This window comes from Tripterygium wilfordii, chromosome 18, assembly GCF_013401445.1.
Source record: "Tripterygium wilfordii isolate XIE 37 chromosome 18, ASM1340144v1, whole genome shotgun sequence".
Classification (NCBI taxonomy): Eukaryota; Viridiplantae; Streptophyta; class Magnoliopsida; order Celastrales; family Celastraceae; genus Tripterygium; species Tripterygium wilfordii.
The window spans coordinates 12,880,364-12,903,623 of NC_052249.1; the positions used below are offsets into that span (position 1 = coordinate 12,880,364).

Consider the following 23,260-nt stretch of genomic DNA (forward strand, 5'->3'; position numbering starts at 1 on the left):
AATGAAATACAACGGGCCATGCCCAATAATAAAGGAGAATGGATCAATTTTTTATGACAATTGAATGTATGGGCCTTTGGCAACGGTCCGGCCCGTAGCAAGTGGTATCGGATCTAAAGTTCACACTTCAACCAGTCCGGAACCCAGTGCCTTTTCCCTGCATGTGGCTCGTCCGTTAACTTCTTCGGATTTGCGTGAAACCCTAACTCGTTTGCAAGTGCGAGAGAGGGTGAAGGCACTTCGTTAGAGAGAGCGAGCGAGCGAAGATGTCGTCGACTTTGTTGGAGGTGACTCGTGCTGCTCACGAGGAAGTTGAGCGGTTCGAGCGGCTGATAGTTAAGGACCTCCAGAACGAGCCCTCTAACGCCAAGGACCGTCTCTTCCAGAGCCATCGAGTCCGTCACATGATCGATACCATCAGCGTCACAACGGAGAAGCTGGTAATATTCTTTATCTCGCTTGCCCTAGAATTTTCTGCACCATTAGGATGCTTAGAAAATGCAGGAAGAAGAGACGTAGGATTTCGAATTTCATGTTGCATCTCGTGATGAGAACACCCGAAAGGAAATGCGTGCTCTGTTGTTTATTTTTTGCTCTAAGATGCCTGAGAAGTACATCTATTAATGAAATGCAAAAGGTGTTGTTAGTTTCTAGTAGAAATCGGGGATATTGTAATCTGAATTACGTGATTCTGTTTTAGTTCTAAAATCATTATTTAGAGAGTGACTTTTAGTTTCCAACTATTGTATGTGGATTTAATTGTATGTTACATTTTTTTTTTGGTAGATTGAGGTATATGAAGATAAAGATAGTGCCAGGAAAGATGAAGTTGCTGCTCTTGGAGGCCAAACTGCTACTGGAACGAATGTCTTTAGTGCCTTTTATGATAGGTTGAAGGAGGTACAGTGTCTAAGTTTTACATTTTTAATCAATTTCTAGACGTTAATTTTAGTTTCCTACTTTTAATGTGGTTGAAACTTGAAAGAATGATAGGAATTCGAAGGTTAAATAATATTCTTTTTTTCGACTCTGATTAAAGAATGGTCAGTTTTACTGAGAGCTTGTATGTGGGCAATTTCTGCTGGTTTGACCTCTTCTGACGTGCATTGCTTATTTGAGTACCACGACGCGATTGTTGTGGTGACTGGTGACAACGTAGTAGGAGATTGTGACTTTTTAGGATATGCAAACTAGTGACATGAAGCTGAAAATATGTCATTTTGTAATTTAACGGTGAATAACTATTGAATATCTCTGTAATTTGTGTAAAAGGTTTCCTCTGGCATTTAGCAAAGACAAAGATGATGAGCAAAATGGATCCTGTAGACTTTGTTTACTGTGTTGTATTATTCAAATTCGAGGTAGAGGGTACAAGTTAACATTGATGATGTTATGTAGCATATGAGGGTAAAGGAGAGCATCTTTCTGCTTGTGTGTGTGTGTGTCTTTGTGGAGACTATCTTTGGTTTTCAATTGAAGGTGACTGTTTTTGCTTTCAAAGTCTTAATGCAATCCTTCCTATGTTTTGTAGATTCGTGACTACCACAGGAGGCATCCAGCTGCACGTGTTGTGGATGCTAATGAGGAATATGAAGCAATGCTTAAAGAAGAACCCTCGATTGAATTTAGTGGGGAGGTATATCTCCCTTTCCTTTTTCTTTCTATTTCTCTGGTATCTTGTATGTGCTTCCCCTGCTACTAGTGTCCATTGCTTTTATCGTGCTTTGATACAATCCAACCAAACAGTCCCAGTGGACATTCTTATATAATTTGTGAATCATACGAGCTCACTAAATGGTTTCTTTTCTATCTGAGAATTTGCTATGGTTCTTGTTTTATACACTTTGAAAATGTTAAATTCATTCTTATATCTGGCTTTTCATTTTACAGGAGGCTTTCGGGAGGTATCTAGACCTTCATGAGATGTACCATCAGTATATTAATTCTAAATTTGGAGAGAAAATAGAATATGCTGCTTACCTTGATGTTTTTTCTGAACCACAGAAAATCTCTAGGAAATTAAGGATGACAAGGTGATGTTTCTCAGCTTTTCTTTAATATAGGAAGTCGTTATTATTGCATTTGTCAATATCGTGGTGTTTTACTTGGATGCAAATTCCTCCTCCTCCAGCTCTGTAAATTTCGTCCAGGATTTGAAAATTATTTGTTTCATGTTTTGTGCAGGCAATACAGGGATTACATGGTGAATCTTCTGGAATATTTAATTTATTTCTTTCAGCGGACTGAGCCATTGCAAGACCTTGATAGAATATTTTCAAAGGTTTGTTTTCTATGATTTATTCATCCTTCTGGTGTCAACACTCTTTTCACTTGGGAGGAAAAACGGCTGGTTGCGAAGTTGTTGAGAGGACCCCCCTTATTTAATTTTTTTGCCTGAATTTCATTATGATGCTGTATGCCATGCTTAGCCAGCTTCTGCCGGGAGGTTGTTCGGGGTAGCAACTGTAGAACTCTAAGTTTGGATAATTTGCATAAAGGATTACTCTCACGTTAGTAGATGCTGCTCATGAAAAGCTATCCAATAATCAATTGGTCACCTTCTATTGCTTTGTCCCTGGTAAAAGAAATTAATCTGTTCCATGTTGAGTTTCTTTTTTCTCCTCACCTTTTTAGAAACCTTTACCGGTTTTGACAAGTTTCGACGGTGGGCAATTCTGTGTCATATCTGTGATGGTTGGCAGACATGGCATCACTCAAAAAAGAGGTTCTAGAAATGTGATTATTTATGCGATTTTCATAAACTGACATTTGAAAGTAAAGTAGGTCACGTTGTCTGCCAACTTTGTGTATTTGATTAAATTCTTTCTAAAAGAAAAATATTTGACTTAATTCTACTTTCACTGGCGGCAATCACCGAATTTGTTGTGACACTTACTTGCTTGTTCGACACCAGATCTTGATCCTCCTCTTCTGGGGAGGTTCTTGCAATTCTAGATTTACTTGTGGAGGCGCCCAAGGTGGTGTGTCACTGGACTTGTTGATGAATTTGATAAAAACAATTCCGTAGCTAGAATACCTTTTTTTTGCTTTAGACGCATGGCCTCTGAAAGAGGCACCCTAATATGGGACGAGCGATACACGGGCATTGTGGATGTTCAATTGTAAAGTCTATAATGCCAGCTCATATCCCTACAGCCTCCCTGCTGCCCCGGCAGGTTTCCTTTTTCACTATGTATGGCCAAACGGATTGGCCTTATTTCCCCAAAGTAAATGGAAACTGGTCTTCTCCGCTCACTTCCTTGGTCTTGACTGGTCTTTTCCTCTTGAGACTTTGGAAAAGTGCCTCCGGTAGGAAGGTCTTTAGAAAGATCTTTGTCTACTGCCTCTTCGACCTTAGCTTTTACCTTTTCTCTAGGGCGGAAAGGCTGTCTGCATTACTGGATTAATTAGAATTAATAGTAATAGAACGGCAGGTCCATGTAGACTATTCAGAGAAGGTATGCTAATCAATGATCTACTCATGTAGCTAGTGTTACTGAAGTCTGACGTCCTATTCAATTTCTATCTGGATGTTTTGGATCGAGCCGCTTTATGTGATAGGGGTCCGCTTTCCTGCCTTTCAATCCAGCTGCAGTACTAGGTTCTAAAAGAAAAGGCTTGTTCCGTCTGGCCCCTAAGCAGAGTTTGTCTAGCAGCACGTAGGGGGTATTCAATTAGGATTATCTCGTTCCCTTGGTTTTTATAAGTAGGATGATCTTGTTCCTCACTGCACTATCTTGGATCCCACCTCTTTCATTATGCAGTTGAGGTTTTATTGCAGGTTGTTACTGAATTTGAAGAGCAATGGATGGGTGGAATGGTGGAAGGATGGGAAAAAGATGATAAAGAAAATGGGCATGCTCCAGGAGAGCATACGGCAATTGATCTTGACTATTACAGCTCTGTTGAGGAGCTGATGGAAGTTGGTCCTGAAAAATTGAAAGAGGTAATGTCATAATGATTATACTCTGTGGTCATATTCTTACTTTAGCCCTTTTTTGTTATTTGTTTATAGGGTGAGGATCAACCTTTTCTTATTATCACCGTTATTCTCTGTATTCTTCTTGCTGTCATTTGCAGTATGGACTTGGTATCATCATTTTCGCAGTGTTTTAATATGGTGACATGACTTTGAATTTGGTCATTTGGCTTATCTTGGCTATGATCTTTTATTTCTTCGCTGAATTTTTAGACCATCTATTTTATTTTATTTTTTAAAATTTCTTGTAAGAGTGTCTTCTTTCTTTTGAAGGAAGTAAGAGTGTCCTCTTTGGAGAAGATACCCTTTATCATCATGTTTATATTCAAATAGCACTCTCTGTTGTAGCGCATAAGTTTGAAGCTTTCACTTTTCCCAAGTTTTTGGTTCAAATACATTATATTTTTGCATGGCAGGCTTTGGCCGGATTAGGACTGAAGACTGGCGGTACTGTTCAGCAGCGTGCAGAGAGGCTTTTTCTCACAAAGGTATAGTTCATGGGTTCTTTTGCCTAGTATTAGTCCCAACCCCCAAGAAAAAAAAACAAAGAATAAAAACTCTGAAATGTGAGGTGTTTTGTAATTGTATAAAGGGAAGGAACCAGTTTTCTCGCTTCATAAAGTGATGTATTTTGGTAGGAAACTTGTTCTTATGCAAGTGCTCCTCAGTTGAAGTACATACAAAAAGAACTTTAATTCATATATTTACATAAACACAATGCTGTTAAAGTTGGCAGGACTATTACTACACATGCTAGTTTTGTCATCAGTTGAAAGGCATTGAAAATTTTCTTTAGAATTTCAGTACTTAAGATTTACTCTGTCACCCCAAGATAAAGAATTTGAATCCTTGTTTTGGTGCTGCTGTTGCTTTGGGTGTGGGGGTTAGGTAGCCTCATTTGGGACCATCTAAGAAAGACTATCATGGTAAGTTCTAAGGTTAGTGGTAACTGATCCTTATTTCGACGCGTCCTTTCATTTTTGTGCAGCACACTCCTCTTGAACAGTTGGACAAGAAACACTTCGCCAAGGGTTCACGCAGTTCAGAACAAAATGGTGATGTAGCAGCTCTAAGAGAAGCAGACAACTCAGCAGAAATTGCCTTGATGGAGGCCAAAGTGGCAAAATTATGTGACTTTCTGAATGAGGTCAGGATGATATTTCCTTGACGTTCCTGGATTCATAATTTACATTAAGATGTATTGGCAAGATGCCATGTACCTTGCATTTGCACCTTTAATGGTCATCTAGACTAGGGTGCATATGTCCAAGCATTCTTTCAGGTTTTAAACACTATATGTCTGATTACTGTGATCTTGTGCAGACGATTGAAAGGACAAAAGAAAATGTTGTGAAGAAGCAGGCCATGACATATGACGAAATAGAAGCAGAGCGTGAGGATGTAAGTGAATAGTATTTTATTTGAAAGCCTATACATTAAGATCTTGAATTTTTTGAGTTTGCCTATATTTGTGTGACACTGTCAATGTTCTAGTTAGTATGCTTGTATAGAAACTAACATAATTGCAATTAGTAAATATATAGTGCGAACTGTGCAATCCAAACCGGGTGCTTGGACCGGAAAGTCACTCAAGTAACCTTAAAATGTGCAAACACTTTTTATTTTTCTTTCTTTCTTCTAATCAATTGCAAATGAAACTTTATTAGAAGCCACCAAGAAGGGGAAGCCTAAAGAAACATTTACAAAGAACAAACGGGAACAAAATCCTAGAAACAAAGGGCAGCACCAATTTACAATTGTGAGGAGGTTCGGTGGTTCTAATATAAAACAAGAAGGTCAAAACAGGTCAACCTTATCACTGCACCTTTGATACCCTTTTTCTGCCTATATAACCTCATGACACTAATTCCCCCCATCGCATTCCATCATGGTAAGATAATTCTCTAATATAATGATTACTATTAAAATACCTTTTGTACTCCTTGAATGTTGAAACGTAGCATTATGACCCTAATATCAGTTGGATACTCTATGAATAAGCTTTCGCTCAAAGTGTACTCTTATCTTTCCTGGTACTTGGTGTGAAATTTGGTTGACCAGTAATGTTGAAGCCGACAATCTAGCATTTCCTCGACTATTTTATTTGTTTTCTGGAATGCTTCCTACTCCAAAAGTCCATTTGCTATAGCATTCTTAGTCACGATGTTATTCTCTTCTGCTGAGTTTGATGTTTTGTAATCATCAACTCTGCTATTTGATGATCATTAACCTAGAAATATTGAGCTTCTTATTCATATCAGTGTACAAATTTTGTTTTCTTTATCGCATTATATCTTCGGCATACACTTCATGCACTTGTGCACTCACCAATGTGAAATAGCAAACTTATCGTTGTTCTGTAACCGAAATCTTTTGTGTTGTCTGGTTTTTTGATGATCATGGTTGTGTGGATTTAATTATACTTCACAGGAAGAGACACAGGCCGACTCTGAGAGTGATGATGAAGATCAGCAAATATATAATCCCCTCAAATTGCCAATGGGTTGGGATGGGAAGCCTATACCATATTGGCTGTATAAGCTTCATGGTCTCGGCCAGGTATGTTTTCTGCTTTTTAGAGCCTATGACAATATATTTGTTGCTGCTGAACCAAATTGTGTACACTGTGAATCTACTCCCTCAGTCTTCAGCGATATTCTATCAGTTTCATTACCAGTGTTTTTTTTAATGTAGATTATTATCTATGGAGTTGGTGTGCTAGTTTTGAAAAACTGAAAAGATGATGTATGATTTGGGTATTCCTCACGTTGCATAGATATCTTTCAGGATAAATATGTGATCCTGTGAGTTAAGTTATTACTTATTATCAGCATATTTTTAGCAGCCAACCTGCAATAAATTCAGAGTTCCCATTTATGAAATTGCTTTTTTTCCTGTCACATTTCCATTATTATGGTGCATCTGTTTCACCGGATGTCCCCAAAGGGACTTATGGTGCATCTGTTGGCTTGATATGAAAGAACCTTGTCTCTTGGTTTAAGGTGTATTGTATAGGCTTTCTTATGACTCAAAAATTGCAATGCTTTCCTTATTTCTTAGGAGTTCAAGTGTGAGATATGTGGGAACTACAGTTACTGGGGCCGGAGGGCTTTTGAGCGTCATTTCAAGGAATGGCGCCACCAGCATGGGATGCGTTGTCTTGGTATTCCAAATACTAAGAACTTCAATGAAATCACTTCAATCGAGGTGAGATTGATTGTTGTTTGCATGATACTAGAACTTAATAATGGATTACTTGAGATGGTGAAATTGATTGTTGTTTGCATGATACTAGAACTTCTCTAGACGGTGAAATCATTATTCCTAGGTTGATAATAGTTTTATACTCGAGTGTTGTGGTTTATGCAAAGCCTATACTACAACAGGTTCACTTGCCTTAAAAAAGGTCATCCTAGAATAAGAAATACCAGTGGTTTGGACATTTTTTTTCCTGTAATTATCATCATTGTTGGAGCATCTCCCATCTATTTATTACTGTACTCTTACTCAACCTCGAGGAAATGCAAGCTTGTTGCCAAAACTTGGGTTTGATATCTCTGTCCTAAAATGAAACATATAGAGGATGTTAACTTGAAGTGCCTTCAAAAGTCTAGATAGTATTCTTATTCTAATTCTGGTGGCCAATGTGCTTCACTTTTCTGTGTGGTAGATGTATGCCTGTAATTTATGAATGCAAAGTATTTATATTTGTGCTTTTGTGGATGACTATTACTTATGTAGTGGCGACCATTGTGGCACTAAAAACCTTAATCTTGCAGGAAGCAAAGGAATTGTGGAAGCGAATACAAGAACGACAAGGAGTTAACAAGTGGAGACCTGATCTTGAAGAAGAATATGAAGACAAGGAGGGCAACATTTATAACAAGAAGACATATACCGATCTTCAACGGCAGGGATTGATCTAAGGAATAGTGATAAGACTTGTATCATACTGATCTTTAAGGATATGGGCTTTCCATACTTCTCTATTTGCTTAAGGGCTACTAGTATGCGCTCGAGTTACCAGACCTGATGCATCAATGACGTGGTAGGAAGAAAAGAAGCAAAGTGCCTTGAATCGAGGTCGCAGCAACCAAATTTGTTATACGTTTGTTCACTTCTGTCTTTACATGCTTCTTTGTCATGACAATTTATCCTACATAATGCAAGTACGTTGGCTTGGAAAATTAACTTCTTTTTTTAAGAGGACTCTTGAACACTATACAGCAAAAGTCAGTCCTACTAGTACCCATCAGTGGATGACCTATAGAACAAGAGAGCCGACCCGTTTACCCCACGAAGTACTAGTAGCCTCGAGTCCACATATGTTCCACAAACAAGCTTTGACAAATCAAACATTTCAGGTGGGAGTTGTGTCCTAACCTCTTGGACTACATTTTGTGCGTTGACAACAGTTTGATTCAGTGTTTCATGGAGGATCATTGTCACCTCAATGTCACTTGACACCAACCTGGCCACTGGGAGGCTCGAAGGCACCTCCTCAAAGGGAATTACTTTCCTCCATTTCCTTCCAGACAACTTCTGAGTCAAAAAATCCCATGTGTTTGTATGATCCAACGAAAACCTACCCGTAGTCTTTTCTTCTTTAAGATACAATCTTCTCCCCGCTGTTAACCTGAATGTAGAGATTACATGCAAGTTCCCAGCTATTCCGGTCTTGTCATGAGGCCAATCTTTACCAATCATGACTCTGTAGCCTATGTCAGAAGTGAATGAAAAGCTGGCATTAGAATCTGATGTTCTTGATATAGTTAGATGCACATCATCAATGAGGACACGGGCAGATGGCTGACGAAGAGTCAATCCTATGTGCCTCCCAGTGCAATATAACAGACGCCATTTTCCTGGTAGCAACTCCAACCAATTCTGCACACATATTCACAACAGTATATAAGTTTGACGACTACAGTAAGGTTCAATAAAGGATAGTTACGGTCAAAATGTCATCTTTATCGATAATTGCAACACTACAATACAGCATTGGATGATCTCATTGATAGCGAGGGCCCCAAGTATCATACGGCAACAGTTATTCTCGACTGAACTATTGGACAAAAATGATTCATAAGTGGACACTAGTTTATGTGGCTAAGGTGATGCAAACAACACCACATATATCTTGGATTATAAATCCAAACAGAGATCCAGTCTCTGGCCAAGTGTCACTAGCATAATAAAACAGGGAGGTTAGAATGCATACGATCTGCAAGATTCTGCATATTTGCAAAATGAACAATTAGTTTGGTTATCCTACTTTTTTTGGAAAGTGGAATTTGAAAGAGATTATTAAAGTGATATTATTTCTGAAGCAGGAGATCGAACCCCATTGTGTCTCAATAGGTTGCAGAAGAATCAGAAATACATCCCCAAGAATACCAGATAATTACTTACCTTTGGCTTTGAGTTAGGGTTCAGCATTTCCATTAATTCAATGAAATGGGCAAGCCTAGCACGCTGTACATCAAAAACATCACAGTCAATGTGCTTTGCACAAACATTCTCAACCTTCGTAGAAATAACACAAGACTTTAGACTTCTTAAAATTAGCCCACTGTACAAGTACATGTCTTAATGTCTACTTAATGATAAATACCCCCAGCCTCGACCTGAAAAGTCTCATTATTAGATAAGAGAAGAAAACCATTATTAGTCATCTCAGACAAAAAGCATATCAGATATAGGTATGTCCAAGATATCTCATTTAACATATTGATTCAACTTTTCTAAATCGAGGGAATCCTTATTGGTTAGAAACAGGAAAGGATATAGTAAGACATCCATTGGATGGTTCCATTCTGCAGGACTAAAATCTAGAAAATAATATTGAATTGCCGTGCTCCCTTCCCAGATCAACAGAGGAAAGATGAAACGAATTGAATAAACTTATCACTGTAGGACTCAAGTAAAGCACCACCTTGCCACTTTCATACTACAAAGAAAACTCAACCATACATGAACCAAATCATGATGCTTTGCATTCACATTTGAGAATTAGGCCAGTTTAAGATGAGAACAACAGTGGCAACTGATGCACTGTGAAGCATTACATGGAATCAATGACAGAAATACGAGAATCAAAAAGACTATAACCTGAGGGCGGCGATAAATGTATTCTTCTGTAATCCGCACAGCAGTAGAACCAAGACCCCATCGTATAATATCCATGGATGGGACAACCCGCCATCTTGGTCCGCATAGAAATGGGTGTCTAAGGGCGTCCAAACAACTGCACAGAAAACCAGAATGATCGCCATCAATTGCATTATCTCCAAACGTATGATCACTTAATGAGCTATTGCCAAAGATAGAGATATTGCAATTTAGTGACATTTATCATATTTTTCTTAAGATATTAAGAGAAACAGCACCTGATTCTTTTAGATGGTTTGCTTGCGAGCAACAACGAAAGAAGGTTCCAACCTGCACCCCAGTTCCGATCAAGTATCTGTGACAAAAATAGGAAACAAAAACTAGAAAATTTCCAGGTGAATGGAGAGGAGTAACCCAAAAAGTACTAATCATATTTATGGAAAAGTTTACTTGCAGTCCTGCATTTCCAGATGGGGAATCCCGACTGAGAATTGGCAGTATGAATTCACGCAGGCATGACGGATCATTTCCCTACATTTTCACATAAATAGTTGCTTGGTATCATACTCGAAACCATATCAAAGCACTGGATCTTTGAACGCCAACAGATTTAAGATAAAGAATCACGATAACAGTTTTCCAAATTTTCATAGAAAAGTGGACTTGTAGTCTGAGTTGCTAAATCAACATGAAGATATAAATACACTATTAACATGAATCCGATACAGCGACCTACACAAAGTCACAAACACCATGATAGATCTTTTTGAGAACGTACAAATTTGATTTAAGTAAAGAAACTTAGCTATCAGTTTCCCTTTTTAAGGCCTTTGGAGGCTTCAAGGGATTACATGAATTCATTTTGGTGGGATTAATGTTCCAATGTGTGCTCAATCAACCACACCGGCAAATTTTCCAAAAAGAGCCCATGATAGGATATCATGTCACTACGAATATGACAATGTTTATAATCAATGGTTAGAGATGTAAGTCCTATCATCAAGACGCAACTTGGATTCGGATTAGAAGGTCAGAAAACCAAATAAAATGTGGCACATTAGCATATTATACCTTCACGAGGAACGATTTGAACTTTGTGAAGATTAATGGATCCATGAGTTCTTGCAACACCATTTTTGCCATCATAAATCCAACACACCTTCCCATTACGCATCAACTAGAATGAGTTTAAGAAGATTCATTGACAAATTAACATAAACACGTCCCATCTCAGTCCAAAACGTACCTCATGTCAAATGCAATCATAAGTTGACGTCTGTCCTTGACATTGTCTAGTGTTCCACTATTTGGACTGACCTCGTAAAAGTCAGCGGCATTTCCAAGTATTCCTACCTGATGATACAAAAGACTAAGCTTAGCAACCAGGAAGAGCAAAAGAAATGTATTAATATATTCTAATAACTAGTCAAAACAACAACCAAACCCATTCCCCGAATAATTCAAATTATGCACTTCCCCTACGGAAATTAATGTTTTTTAGTTTTTTTTCCTACGGTATTCAATATATAAAAATAATATTAAGATATAATACATTTTTAATGTGAATCGGATTGTGGAGGTCACAACTAGTATTTCTAATCATTTTGTAAAAGTATATAGACAAACATATAAACAGGAAAAATCAAATGCTTACTTTAATATGTCTATCCACAGGACTTATATGAACATTCTCCAGCCTCAACTCTGTATGCGCAAGTCCATGGCTGTGCAAGTAATTAACCTGAAGTAACGAACAGAGTCAAAGTGATTGCATCCACCGATATATAGCAACAAGATGATTCATAATATCAAAAAGAGAAAGCATACTCCTATCAAAAGATCCCTCATCAATATACGAATTATTCGCAATTGTCGGGTAACAGCAGGTCCACCAACAGTGTCATCTCCCACCCTCTTCACAGATTCCTCGTCCAATGCAAGAGTAGCTTCCAGGGTAGGAAGCCAATCAGATTGCTGAAGCCAGTGTCTTAATGAAAAACTACCATGATACTGTAAAAGCAACCATATAGAGAGTCAAATGGTTGTTTGCTTTTCGCACAATTCCTCTATATAATAGCTTAGTTAACATCTTGAATTTATGATTTTATGCTGGGATCTCTAAAATAAACTATTGAAGCAGTGGCAGAGACAATATATCTATAGCATAGAAAGGCAAGTAATTGAGCTATTCCGACCAAAATGAAAATTAATCTATCTGGCAGGCGTCTTGTCATCAAGTATGAGCCATTTAAATGAGTATGTCAGTTCCAGCAAAAGATTCATCGAGAAGGACCTACCCCATGAACGAGGGTAAATGAGCCACAGTCACTACCTGCGGATGACGAGACGTAACCATGAACTTGCATTGAATATGAATGATACATAAGTCTGCGATGAGCTAGTTTCTTCAATACCTATGAAGTATAGACAATAAGAGAATTGCAGCACGATCAAATCTTGAAAAACCAAGTACATACTTTTATTTTTATCTATGTTCCCCATACCTCTATCGCTCTCTTCCCTCTACGTTGTGCTTGCGCTGAAGTAAGTTGACGAAGCACGACTATTGTGTTATACAGAGGGCTATAGTCCATTACAAAACATGTTAAGCTTTGTCTCTCAGAAGGGCAAGCCAGTACTAAATTGATAAAAACCTTACCTGTTGAAATTCTCCACCATAGCCTCGAAAACAATCTCATCCCCCTGCAGCAAACCTCAAATCGATCAGAATAAAATATATTTGAACGACTGCAATAGGATTGTTATAATTTATAAATTATTCCATACCCTCCCACCTAGGCCAGAACTGACACGATTGAGAATCTTAAAATCAGACATCTTGAACCTCAAAACATGCCCTGATTCTTGCTCCACTGACAGTGATAAAGATGTCCCTGGATCCTCCTCTTCATCCGTCAAAGGAATCACATTTCTTGAAGACGAACATTGTAATCTACAACTTCGTCTTCGAACTAAATTCAGTTGTCGGCAACTAGACCTAACAAGTCCTATGGATGGATTTCCAGCACGACCCCATCTCTCAGAAATTTCCAAGCTTGGACTAATGGCAATTCCACATAAAGCCATTGATGAAAAGCTCTGATATTCACGAAGCAACCACAAGCATCTCAATTTAGCAGCAGCTCTTTGTTTCTAGCACCATTAGCCCCACACAGCCAAACATGCAACAAATAAAGATTAATTCGGTTTTGATAAACACGAAAAATATGTACTATTCAAGTTACGTGCAGCATCTTTGCTCAATCTAGCAGGGATTCAATTTGAAAAATACAATCTCTCAGCTGGAAAATCCAAAAAACGATTTTGTTTATTTCCTTTCCGACGGTTTCTCGCAGCCAAACAAAGGCAGGAAAACTAAACAGTTTTCGGATTAGCCATGAGAACTGCGCCATGATTGCCAATGATACAAGGCTCAATTCCAGCTAAAAACAGAATAGATCATATGCTTCTCTCAGAAACCAAAAAAAAAGGGGGGAAAATCTAAAGAAATACCGAAGACTTACCGGCTGCAGAGAAATCGAGTCGATTTGTATTGTAGATACAAACTGCTTGCTTGTTTTGAGTTTCTATATAGAGAGGGAAGACAAGTCGAGGAGTGTGCGGGTTGCGTGAGGGAGTAAGCTTGAAACGGTGCGTCATGGTATTTACTCGTGTCTACGTCCGCCCCTCCAAATATCTTCGGGCCAAACCATATGTGAACCGACGACGAGGGTCCCCTGGCTAGCGTCCGATGTGACTTACTTTACTATGCCACGTTTACATCGATTTTTACAAAAAAAAAAACATTTTACTTTTCTTTTGTGCATTTAATGCCTAAGAGACCCGAGTCTTAGCCCAATACGGCAATAGGCATGGGCCATGGCCTGCCCAACTCCTAAAGGCCTAGCTTCTGAAGAGACATCATGGGCTGGACCATGTTCCCAAATCCAAAAGTAAGTAATCTTATTATCATATGGACGGTTGTATTTTTTTTGTACTCCTGATCGATGACGTGTAATGTTCTTATTGGGTACCACAACGCATCGCGAATTGAACTTGCTGCAAGTTGCGCCTAGGATAATGCCAAAAACTAAGGGGTAAAAGCTTGTCACGTAAAATCAGTTGATCTCCAACGTCTCATTAACGCCGATAAACATACACGAGTGAAGCCCTCTCTCTTCACGCGCACGCACCCAAGCGCCTGTTGTTTCAACTTTCAATCCTCTTCAACATCAGTCGCTCTTCCACATTTATCCACACGCGACCCCATCAGCATCCACAAGTATCCATTTGTTCTCTCGTGTAATTTCCTTAACTTTTGTGATTGCAATTTCGGGAATTACTGTTCCTCTCTGCGATCTGATCTTTGCCGGTTCCGGTGACTTTTCTTTTACGATTAGGGTTTATTGAGATACTATCCGGAATGGGTGGCCTGAGGATATTGTTCATTATTTGCTATTAGGGTTTCAATTTTCAAAATAAATTTTGGGATTAGGGTTTTTGAGTTTTCCGATTTCGGTCGCTGATTTGAGATTTGGGGATTTCGATTTTTATTAGAGTATTCGAAACTCGTTTTTTGGTTACTTATCGGCGATGCCTCGCAGTACTCGGCACAAATCGAGTAAGCACAGTTCGAAGGATGCAAGGGATTTCTCGGATTCCGAGAGAGATTCAGGCGTCAAGGATCGAAAGGACTCGACGAGAGAGAGTAGTGTCAGGGGGGCCTCGAAAGAGTTGACCTCTGGTGAGAAGCGAAAACTTGATTCGAAGGAAAACAAGGAGTCTTTTGGGTCTGGAAACGGCGAGTTTTCGGAGGAATATGCTTCTTCCAAGCGGCGTAAGGAGAGACTCGATGGCAGCGCGAACGACAGGTGGAATGGTGGGGGCCAGGATGACCGCGGGGAGAAGAAATCTAAGCCTTCGAGTGAATCAAGGGGTACTAAGAGGAGGGATGAAAGTGTGCGAGTCTACGTTGACGGTGAGGAGTCAGGGAAGAAGAATAGTGGAAAGATTGAAGGGAAGCATCGTGAATCGAGTCGAAAGGAGGGGAAGGGGGAGGCGGAGTGGGAGAAGGACAGGGAAAGGAAAGGAAAAGAAGGGAAGATTGAGCGGTTGGTTGATGGTGAAGATCACCATAGCGTGACAAAGCAAGTTACTGAAAAATCTGGTAAGGTAACCTATTGATTTGTTCGTGTCCTAACGGCTTTATCTCTGAATATTGATTGGTTTTGAGTTTAGGTTCTACAACAAATTATGTTTATGCTAGCTTAATCTTCTTCAGTACATGAATTTGTGACTGTTGCCCTGTACTCCCATTGCTACGAGAAGAGTTTACCAGTAAACGGAAATTTCAAACACCGATTCAACCATCATTGAGATTAGAAGGAATTAACCACACACAAACGTGCAAGTAAGCTTTTCAGCGAATGAAAAGAAAGTTCACCCAATTACAAGCAAGATAAAGAATTTGGCACTAAGGTCTATTTGCTTGGGCGACCCTAGCAATCAACCACCTTACAAGGTCACACACACACTCTGTAGTTGCTGACTCATAATTTGTTATGAAAGCATACAAAAAGTCCATTGTACAAAACCCTTGCCAGTGATGATGTAGGATGCCCTTCATGAGAAAAATATCTCCTTTTGATTTCTCACTTGTGTTTCCTCCTCACCCAAGCTCTGCCTTTTATTACCCCATACACTAGTGAAACTACAAGCTGATGGGGTACAAATAGAAAACCCAATTACAGGCAAAACCACAATTACAAAGTTTCCATTGCAAGTAATAGAATACCCAGTTATTGGAACCTTTCATTGTTATTTTATCTCACATCAGAGACTTTAGGAAATAGGTATATGTTGATTGGAAAAACACAGATTTTGACTTATTTTAATCCAATCAAAACCCATGAGCTATGTTGTATGCTGCATATACCCTTATCTGTCCCAATTACACACTTCTTCATTCTAATGTCCTAATTATATGTCCTAAACCCTAAACCCTAAATATGACTGTAATTATCATTGGTGGCCCATATAAATCACATCTTTCTTTATTTCAAGGATCTACTTTGTAATATATTACCGAGCATTTTTTTTGGAAAAAAAGATTTCCTTTCTACTTTTAGCTGCTTTCTTTACCAAGCACAGTCATGCTTCTTCATTCTAATGACTTAATGGAATATTGTGGATGTGTGTATTATTATGTGCTGTTTCTTGCTCCATAATACTTTCTTTGCACCCTGCATCCCTCTAACTCTCATCTAAAAGACATTTTTATTCTGCTCCATCTCAGAAACATGTAGAGTTTTCCAGTTTGGTTGAGTTGTTTTTTTTTTTTTTTTTTTGTTTTTGTTGTTGTCATTGATTGATTGATGGGTGATATGAGCAGTTGATTTCGTGTGCTTTTTTATTCTCTTCTGTACTTGTATGATAGCTGGTTTATATGTTTATCTTTTAATATTACTTCAACTAAATTGAAGTATGATTGTGTGATTGCTTTGTTCTTATTCTGACAAAAGAAGCACTTTGAGTCATGTAGACTACAGTGTGACTCCATGGTGACGGTATTGATCGTATATTTTGCATGTAGTTTTGATTATTGGGAGGGCAATAGTTTGGACATGGATAACTTAGAGGAGAGTGGTGTGGGAGTGAAAAGAATTGAGAAATTTCAAGGAGTTCCTAAATCGAGTAGAGGAAGGCCAAAAAGACGGGGAAGGAAATAATAAGAAAGGGTGTGAGCTCAAGAAGATCACTGGAGAGTGTACCACCAGCTAAGATAATCCTTTGTGGTGAAAGTTTCCCTTTTAGTTAAGTCATTATGTTGTTCTATGTAGTCATGTTTAGGACTCCTAATGTTTATTTAAAACAATGGTTGCAAACCTCTATTTAAAGGCTTGCTTACCTCAGACATAAAATAAGAGAGTTTTTATGCTGAATGGCTATAGGAGAGATTCCTTATGCTCTGTGAGAGGCTGAGAGGGGAAAATGAGTTTTATCCAGCTCTACCGAAGAGATTTATGGAAAATTTATTCAACTTAGAAGTTTATGTTCTTGTTTGCTGAAAGTTATGCTTCTGTTTTAAATAATCTAGGAATTGGGAATTTCTATCATAGGGTTCTTGATTTTGAAATTAATTTGGCGGTTAGGGTTTCTAGTTCGCTCAATCCTAAACAAAATCTACATCAGTAGTTTTAAAATACATCATATGTGTATGAGTCTATATATACAGTCAGAGAGTATTTGAAGGGCCTCATGTTATGTGGTTACTTCTATTTCCTGCAAGAATATTTCTTTTCATATGAAGTTTATAGTCAAATCCTCATATACAAGGATGAGTTGGGGAAGTGATTCTTGGCTACAACCATAATGCACTCCCTGTGTTGACTTGTAAAGTTTGTAGGAAATGAGAAGGGGATTTGATAATATTTTTCTGAATTCAACTTTGAAACCTTCTCTATGCTAGGCTAAAATCTATTCTATTGTGTGACTTGTGGTTCTTTTTTATTTTTCCCTCCTTAAGCTTAAACTTTTTATACTTTGGTTGCATTTGTGCAGAGTCTTTTGCACGGGATCAGTTACGAAGTCCTGAAATGGAGAATCAGTTTGAAAGGCGAATTAAGAGAAATAGAGATGGTTCTGGTGATGGGGACAAGCATCAGGATGATATTGGAGATGTCAATAGCATACGCCAATCTTCTAAGGATGATATTACCAAGGACGAAAGATCAAAGGATGAAAAGCACAAGGATGAAAGATACAGAGATAAACACCGAAAAGACATGGACAAGAATAACAGACAGCAAGATGAGAAAGATCATGTGCATAGTTGGCCAGATGAAAAGTACCTGAGGGATGGGAAAGATACTACAGAACTAAGACAAAAGAAATCTAAGACTCAAGAGATGGACCGCAACAGGGAACATGACGATGAACGTGATGATCTTGACTATAACAACTACCATGAACGTGATCGAGACCATGACCGCGGTCGTGTCCGAGACCGAGGTCGCAATCATGACCGTGAGCGTGACCCTGACCATGATTATGATCGTGACAGGGATCAAGATCGAGATATTGATCATGATGGATCCCATCTTGATGACCAAGGTGCCAGACACAAAGATAGCCGGGGCAAAAAGAGATCTCCAGATGATCCTGATGATTATAATGATAGAAAATCTAGAGGTCTACGGGCTCCCTACCATGACGCAGAAAAGAAATCTTTAAGCAGTGGCAGAGTTGAACCAGACAGGGGAAGGTCTCACTCACGTCAAGCCTTTCAGGAGACTATAGTCGGTGGCAGCAGGAGGAGGAGTTCCCCCAGTTCAAGTTCACATGGAGTACCGGATGAGTACAGGTATGCATTTTATCTCATTAGTCTAGCTCCCATTTCTGAACCATAGGGGTGATTCCAGCACTGTGCTTCATTAGATGTAAGTGGTGTTACAGATGTGTGGTTTCTGTTTGCTTAATATTCTTATTTAGCATTTCACAGCTTCTTCCCTAGTTAGGATTTCTGCATCAGGTTCCCCCTCAATGGAGTGTGGCTATTCTCCACCTTCCTTCCCCTTAGAAAATTGTTTCCTCAGAGTTGGGAGTTCATTCTGTATTATAGCATGCTTAACTCTCAAGACCTTTCCTGTCATGGAGTTTGAGGATGGCATTGAGTTATGTCTTGTTCTGTGATATGCCACGTGTAAGATAAGATTGGGCAGGATTGATTGATAACTGTTAAAATTTTGTAACTGCGCAAAGCAAAAATCTGCCTAAGTTTGTAGACCTTCATATGATAATGAACTGCTTAAACATGACATAATTAAATGAAAACAGTGTGAATTTTGTAATAATAATAAGCATTGTATCTGTTTTAGGCATTTTAAATCTGAAGATTCAAAGTATAGAGATGGTGGGACAGAACAGAGGTCCAGGCCAAATTCTTCACAAGATACGACTGGTTTTTCTGGGTCATCAGGGAGAGTTTCTAAGTACAGATCCTCTGAAAAACCTACGAAACCAGATGATGGGTACAAGGGAGAGTTCTCAGCAGAGAGGCCTTCTAGTTCCAAGGCATCACCCATCGGCTTGAGCAGAACTGGCGCTAGGCAAAGTCTTGACATAGAAGAATCAGGGCGGAGGAGCAGTTCTTCCATGGGTGCAAGAGACAGCTCTGTAGCTGAGGACAGATCTGGTCGTGATTTGGCTTTGGCAGATGGGTCTCCTCAGGCAGATTCATCATTTTATAGCAGAACCAGTCAGGGCATATCTTCTTCTTTTGTAACCCCACCAATTACTTTCAGGGGGAGAGTTGGCAGCCCTTCTTTTTTGGGTTCACTTGAAGAAGATACTCGAGTTGGTCATGGAACCCGTTACAGAAGGAATAGTGATCCTAATTTTGCAAGAGTGCCGGGAAATGCTTGGAGGGGTCCCCCAAATTGGTCTTCTCCGGTGCCAAATGGCTTTATTTCATTCCAACATGGGCCTCCTCATGGAGGTTTTCAAACAGTGATGCCACATTTTTCATCCCCACCTATGTTTGGTGTCAGACCCTCTATGGACATTAACCCTTCAGGTATTCCTTATCCTTTTCCTGATGCTGATCAGTTTACTGGTCATTTACGCCCACTTGGGTGGCAGAATATGATGGATGGCTCAGGGCCACCTCATTTGCATGGTTGGGATGTCAGTAATGGTGTCTACAGGGATGAACCACACATGTATGGGGGCCCTAACTGGGACCAGAATAGGCATCATGTGAATGGTCGAGGGTGGGAATCCAGTGGAGATGTGTGGAAGGGACAGAACGATGACGTGAGTATGGATTTGCCCGCAATGTCCCAGGAAGAGGACCTTCCAATGCGGTCAGTGGTGGATGATGTTCATACCGGACAGGTGGGTCAGAAATCACAATACGAGAATGATCATGGGACAGTAAAACCTACTGAAACGGCTTCTATTGTCATTTCTCCTTCTAAAGAGATGCCTAAATTCTCACCAGAAGTTACCCATGAGAAATCATCTGTTACTACTAAAACATCCAATGAGGATGGTGTTACTCGGTTTTGCCGTGCTTATCTTTCCAAACTTGACATTTCAACAGAACTTACTGATCCAGAGTTGTATGGCCAGTGTATGACCCTATTGAATATAGAACAGAATGGAACAGCAGACAGAGATATTAATATGCTCGTCAGTTTGCAGGTAGTTATTCTCAGCCTTGTTTCGCTTTTACTTGCTCTCTCATTATTTGGTCTATCAACTTTTTCCTGTGCGTTTTGTGTTAAAATTATTACCCATATGACAGGATGATGGGCGGGCAATATCCAAAAGTTCCAGTAGTTTTTTGGGATTGAAACTTTTGCCTGTGGCAGATGATTCTGTTTTTCAGGTAATGACATAGACGTTTAATTTGTTTATCTTTAGTTGGACCAAATGACATATACGAGAACTATGGGTACTGATATTTTCTCAATTAATATAGCCAGTGGTGGTTTAAGGGATCATTTGTTCAAAATGTGGATTTTGGCTCGTGTGGAGATTTTTTTTTTGGGGGGGGGGGGTTTGTGCTGAATTTTTTTTCCTGAAATTAGTTGAAATGTTTTAAATCTATGCCATTCATGTCATCTAATGGTATTAGGAGATGCCAACTCATTACAGTCAGTGAAGGGAATTTAATCTCAAAGGTTTGAGTCCATGCACAGTAATCTTTGGAAAGAGAAACAAGTCAACAACAAAGAAAATAGTGAGAGAAAGGGAAACTCTGTGCAGCTTAAATCAATCAATAGCAAGTGTGTGGAGAAATCCCTAATTCTTTGATCTGACCGACTAAATCGATCAATGGCAGAAGTGTTTTTTATTTTCACTTGAGCTTCTCTGGCCCTTTGTCTTTGACGAAGATGAACTGAGCATAGTCTCGTCCAACACTGTATCCTAACTCACGACAAACTCCCTCTGGATGGTAAAGTGAAAAACATTGGCCTTTATCCATGAGATCTGGCCCTTGGCTTCCTCCATGAGATCTGGAACTTGGCCTTTGATGAAAAACGTTGGCCTTAATCCTGGGAGATTAAGCTGCTTTTGTTTTTGTTTAAGGGAAAATCTTGGAATGGGAAGTAGAAAGAGAGAGAGCTGTTGCAGAGAAGAGGAGAGAAACTGAACTTTTTGTTGATGGCGTTGCAGAGAAGAGGAGAGAGATAAGGGTGTAATATACGTGTCACTTGAAAAGGCCATTAGATGATATGAATGGCATGGATTTAAAATTTTCAACTAATTCCAGAAAAAAAACATTTCAGCTCCCCCCATCCCTAGTATGGTTGTGGGTCATATTTTCCCTAAAAGTTTGTTTGACTTTTCTGTCCTTACTGCTTCAGTTTATTTTATGCTGATTGAGAAAATGCTGGAGGTAGTGTTGTTTGTATCAATACCATTTTTTGTTGTGGGATTTTTAAAATTTCATTTGAACTCTGATTGTTGATGCTGATGATTGACTATATTGCTTGCTTGCAGAGAGCCATGGACTTCTACAAGAAGCAGAGGGTAAATCTGAGAGCCTTGGAAACTGTTTGTGGTGAACCATCAGATATTATATCAGCTTCCAATCTGGAAAAAATGGAAGAACCGGTTAATATTTGCAATGTTGAGATGGTGGAAGAGCCAAACTCAATTTTAGATACTTCAATGGAGGATGCACCAGATCAGGAAAAAGCAGAAACTGTTGCAGCTGCTGTCCCTGAGGATGAGTTGGAAGAGCCAGTTCCTATTTATGATTCGGCAACGCTGGAAGTTCCTAATCAGGAGAAAGCAGAAGCTGCTGCAGTGTCTGCTGAGGATAATCTGGAGGAGCGAGCTTCAACTCCTAGTCAGATGGTGCAGGATCAGGTCACACATACCCTCCCAAACAAGAAGTTGGAAGTGTCGGGTGATGGAAGTCCTGTGGAGCCTGTGCAAAACTTAAGCGGGGAAGGAGTGGATGGGATAACTTCTGAGGAAGCAGACAGAAAAGATGCTAGGGGTGATTTCATGGTGACTTTTGATAATGCATCATGTGCTGCCCCCGTATTGGTCACTGATGGCAAAGGAAATAAGGAGATAAGCAAAGGGGAAGCTTCTGGTGACGCAGTGCTTCGCCATTTACCTTTATTTCTTTCTGATGGTTCCCCTAACGCATCTGGGGCATTGTTGCCTGGATCAAATGAGTCGGTAATTTTAAATCATATACATCATTCACCTGAAAGTACACATTGAAACAATTTCTAAGTATGTGCTTTTGGTTTAGTTATTTATGCTTTGTTCTCTTATTTTGTTGCCTTGTCATTTGAGTTAATGAAATTAAAAAATAAAATAAAAATGAGGGCTCCTCTTTGGGCCCATCAAGTTTTCTGCATTTGATCGATCCATTCATTGTGCTTGTTCTTGTGCACATTTTGCTGAACTTTGCTTCTCAACATCGGTTCTAGGATGGGGCAAATTTTTTGACGGGTGGCTTTTTTCAGTGAGTAAATAAATAAACATTTTAGTTTCAAGATCTTTTGCTTTGCTCTATTTTTTTGGTTTGGTTCTATTAAATGTTAAAATTAGTGTTAAAAGAGCTGAATAAAATGAGGGTGGTGATAGATAGAACATGTGATGATGCGTTTTATTAATTTCTTGGACAAAGGGTTTTATTGATTATTAAGCTGATGCTATGATATCAAAGTTTTTTCCAAAAGTGTTGTGGTTTTATTTTTCAATTATTATAAGCCTATATCTTTTTATCAATAATTTGGATGTTTTTTCTTCTTTTTTTTCCTTTCTATGGTGGGTAAGCGGTTAGGTCGAAGCTGATTTGATCATTTGACTGGGTAGTGAGCAATGGATTGGCTGATTGGCTAATTTTACTGGATGGGATTATGTATGCCTTGGCCTAAACGGAAGAAAGAAGAATAACTAATTGCATATGACATTAATATATCAAAAAAGGAATATATTTTATAGGGAGCATATATGACGTTAAATCTTATAGAAATTTCAAGTTGGAGTGTCTTTTTATGGCCCTCACCTTATTTAAATTTGTGGGTGCCACTTCAGTTTCTTTTTGCCAACAGATTCACTGGCATATAGCCCAAATTCAAGAGGGAAAATAAATAAATAAAAAGAGTTGACTCTCTTGGGCCCAATCCCAGCTTTCCT

The 23,260-nt window shown here is 39.1% G+C and overlaps 3 protein-coding genes across 8 annotated transcripts; 2 read left to right on the top strand and 1 right to left on the bottom strand.

The window, feature by feature from the left end:
• Positions 1-143: 143 nt before the first annotated feature.
• On the top strand, positions 144-8,166 carry LOC119983746 (splicing factor SF3a60 homolog). 2 transcript variants are annotated; one of them, XM_038827474.1, is made up of 12 exons: positions 145-440; positions 787-900; positions 1,532-1,636; positions 1,891-2,033; positions 2,185-2,281; positions 3,782-3,946; positions 4,396-4,467; positions 4,968-5,126; positions 5,303-5,380; positions 6,410-6,538; positions 7,040-7,186; positions 7,759-8,166. In XM_038827474.1, the coding sequence occupies exons 1-12, from the start codon at positions 267-269 to the stop codon at positions 7,903-7,905; spliced, it is 1,530 nt and encodes a 509-aa protein (XP_038683402.1). In that variant the 5' UTR covers positions 145-266; the 3' UTR covers positions 7,906-8,166. The 2 variants fall into 2 exon arrangements, with proteins under 2 accessions (XP_038683403.1, XP_038683402.1); XM_038827475.1 differs by lacking the exon at positions 787-900 and having other exon boundaries at positions 144-440.
• On the bottom strand, positions 8,064-13,769 carry LOC119983745 (probable plastid-lipid-associated protein 14, chloroplastic). 4 transcript variants are annotated; one of them, XM_038827470.1, is made up of 14 exons: positions 13,615-13,769; positions 12,878-13,243; positions 12,750-12,793; positions 12,595-12,673; positions 12,388-12,504; positions 11,918-12,100; positions 11,745-11,831; positions 11,337-11,443; positions 11,162-11,249; positions 10,541-10,621; positions 10,369-10,445; positions 10,091-10,226; positions 9,392-9,454; positions 8,064-8,866 (listed from the first exon to the last, which is right to left on the bottom strand). In XM_038827470.1, exons 2-14 carry the CDS (start codon positions 13,175-13,177, stop codon positions 8,222-8,224), a joined length of 2,007 nt encoding a protein of 668 aa, XP_038683398.1. In that variant the 5' UTR covers positions 13,178-13,243; positions 13,615-13,769; the 3' UTR covers positions 8,064-8,221. The 4 variants fall into 4 exon arrangements, with proteins under 4 accessions (XP_038683398.1, XP_038683399.1, XP_038683400.1 ...); XM_038827471.1 differs by having other exon boundaries at positions 12,878-13,189; positions 13,615-13,762; XM_038827472.1 differs by lacking the exon at positions 9,392-9,454.
• A 448-nt stretch (positions 13,770-14,217) lies between these two features.
• On the top strand, positions 14,218-22,475 carry LOC119983990. 2 transcript variants are annotated; one of them, XM_038827730.1, is made up of 5 exons: positions 14,218-15,257; positions 17,651-18,452; positions 18,967-20,293; positions 20,397-20,480; positions 21,599-22,475. In XM_038827730.1, the coding sequence occupies exons 1-5, from the start codon at positions 14,684-14,686 to the stop codon at positions 22,334-22,336; spliced, it is 3,525 nt and encodes a 1,174-aa protein (XP_038683658.1). In that variant the 5' UTR covers positions 14,218-14,683; the 3' UTR covers positions 22,337-22,475. The 2 variants fall into 2 exon arrangements, with proteins under 2 accessions (XP_038683658.1, XP_038683659.1); XM_038827731.1 differs by having other exon boundaries at positions 15,126-15,262.
• Positions 22,476-23,260: the final 785 nt, after the last annotated feature.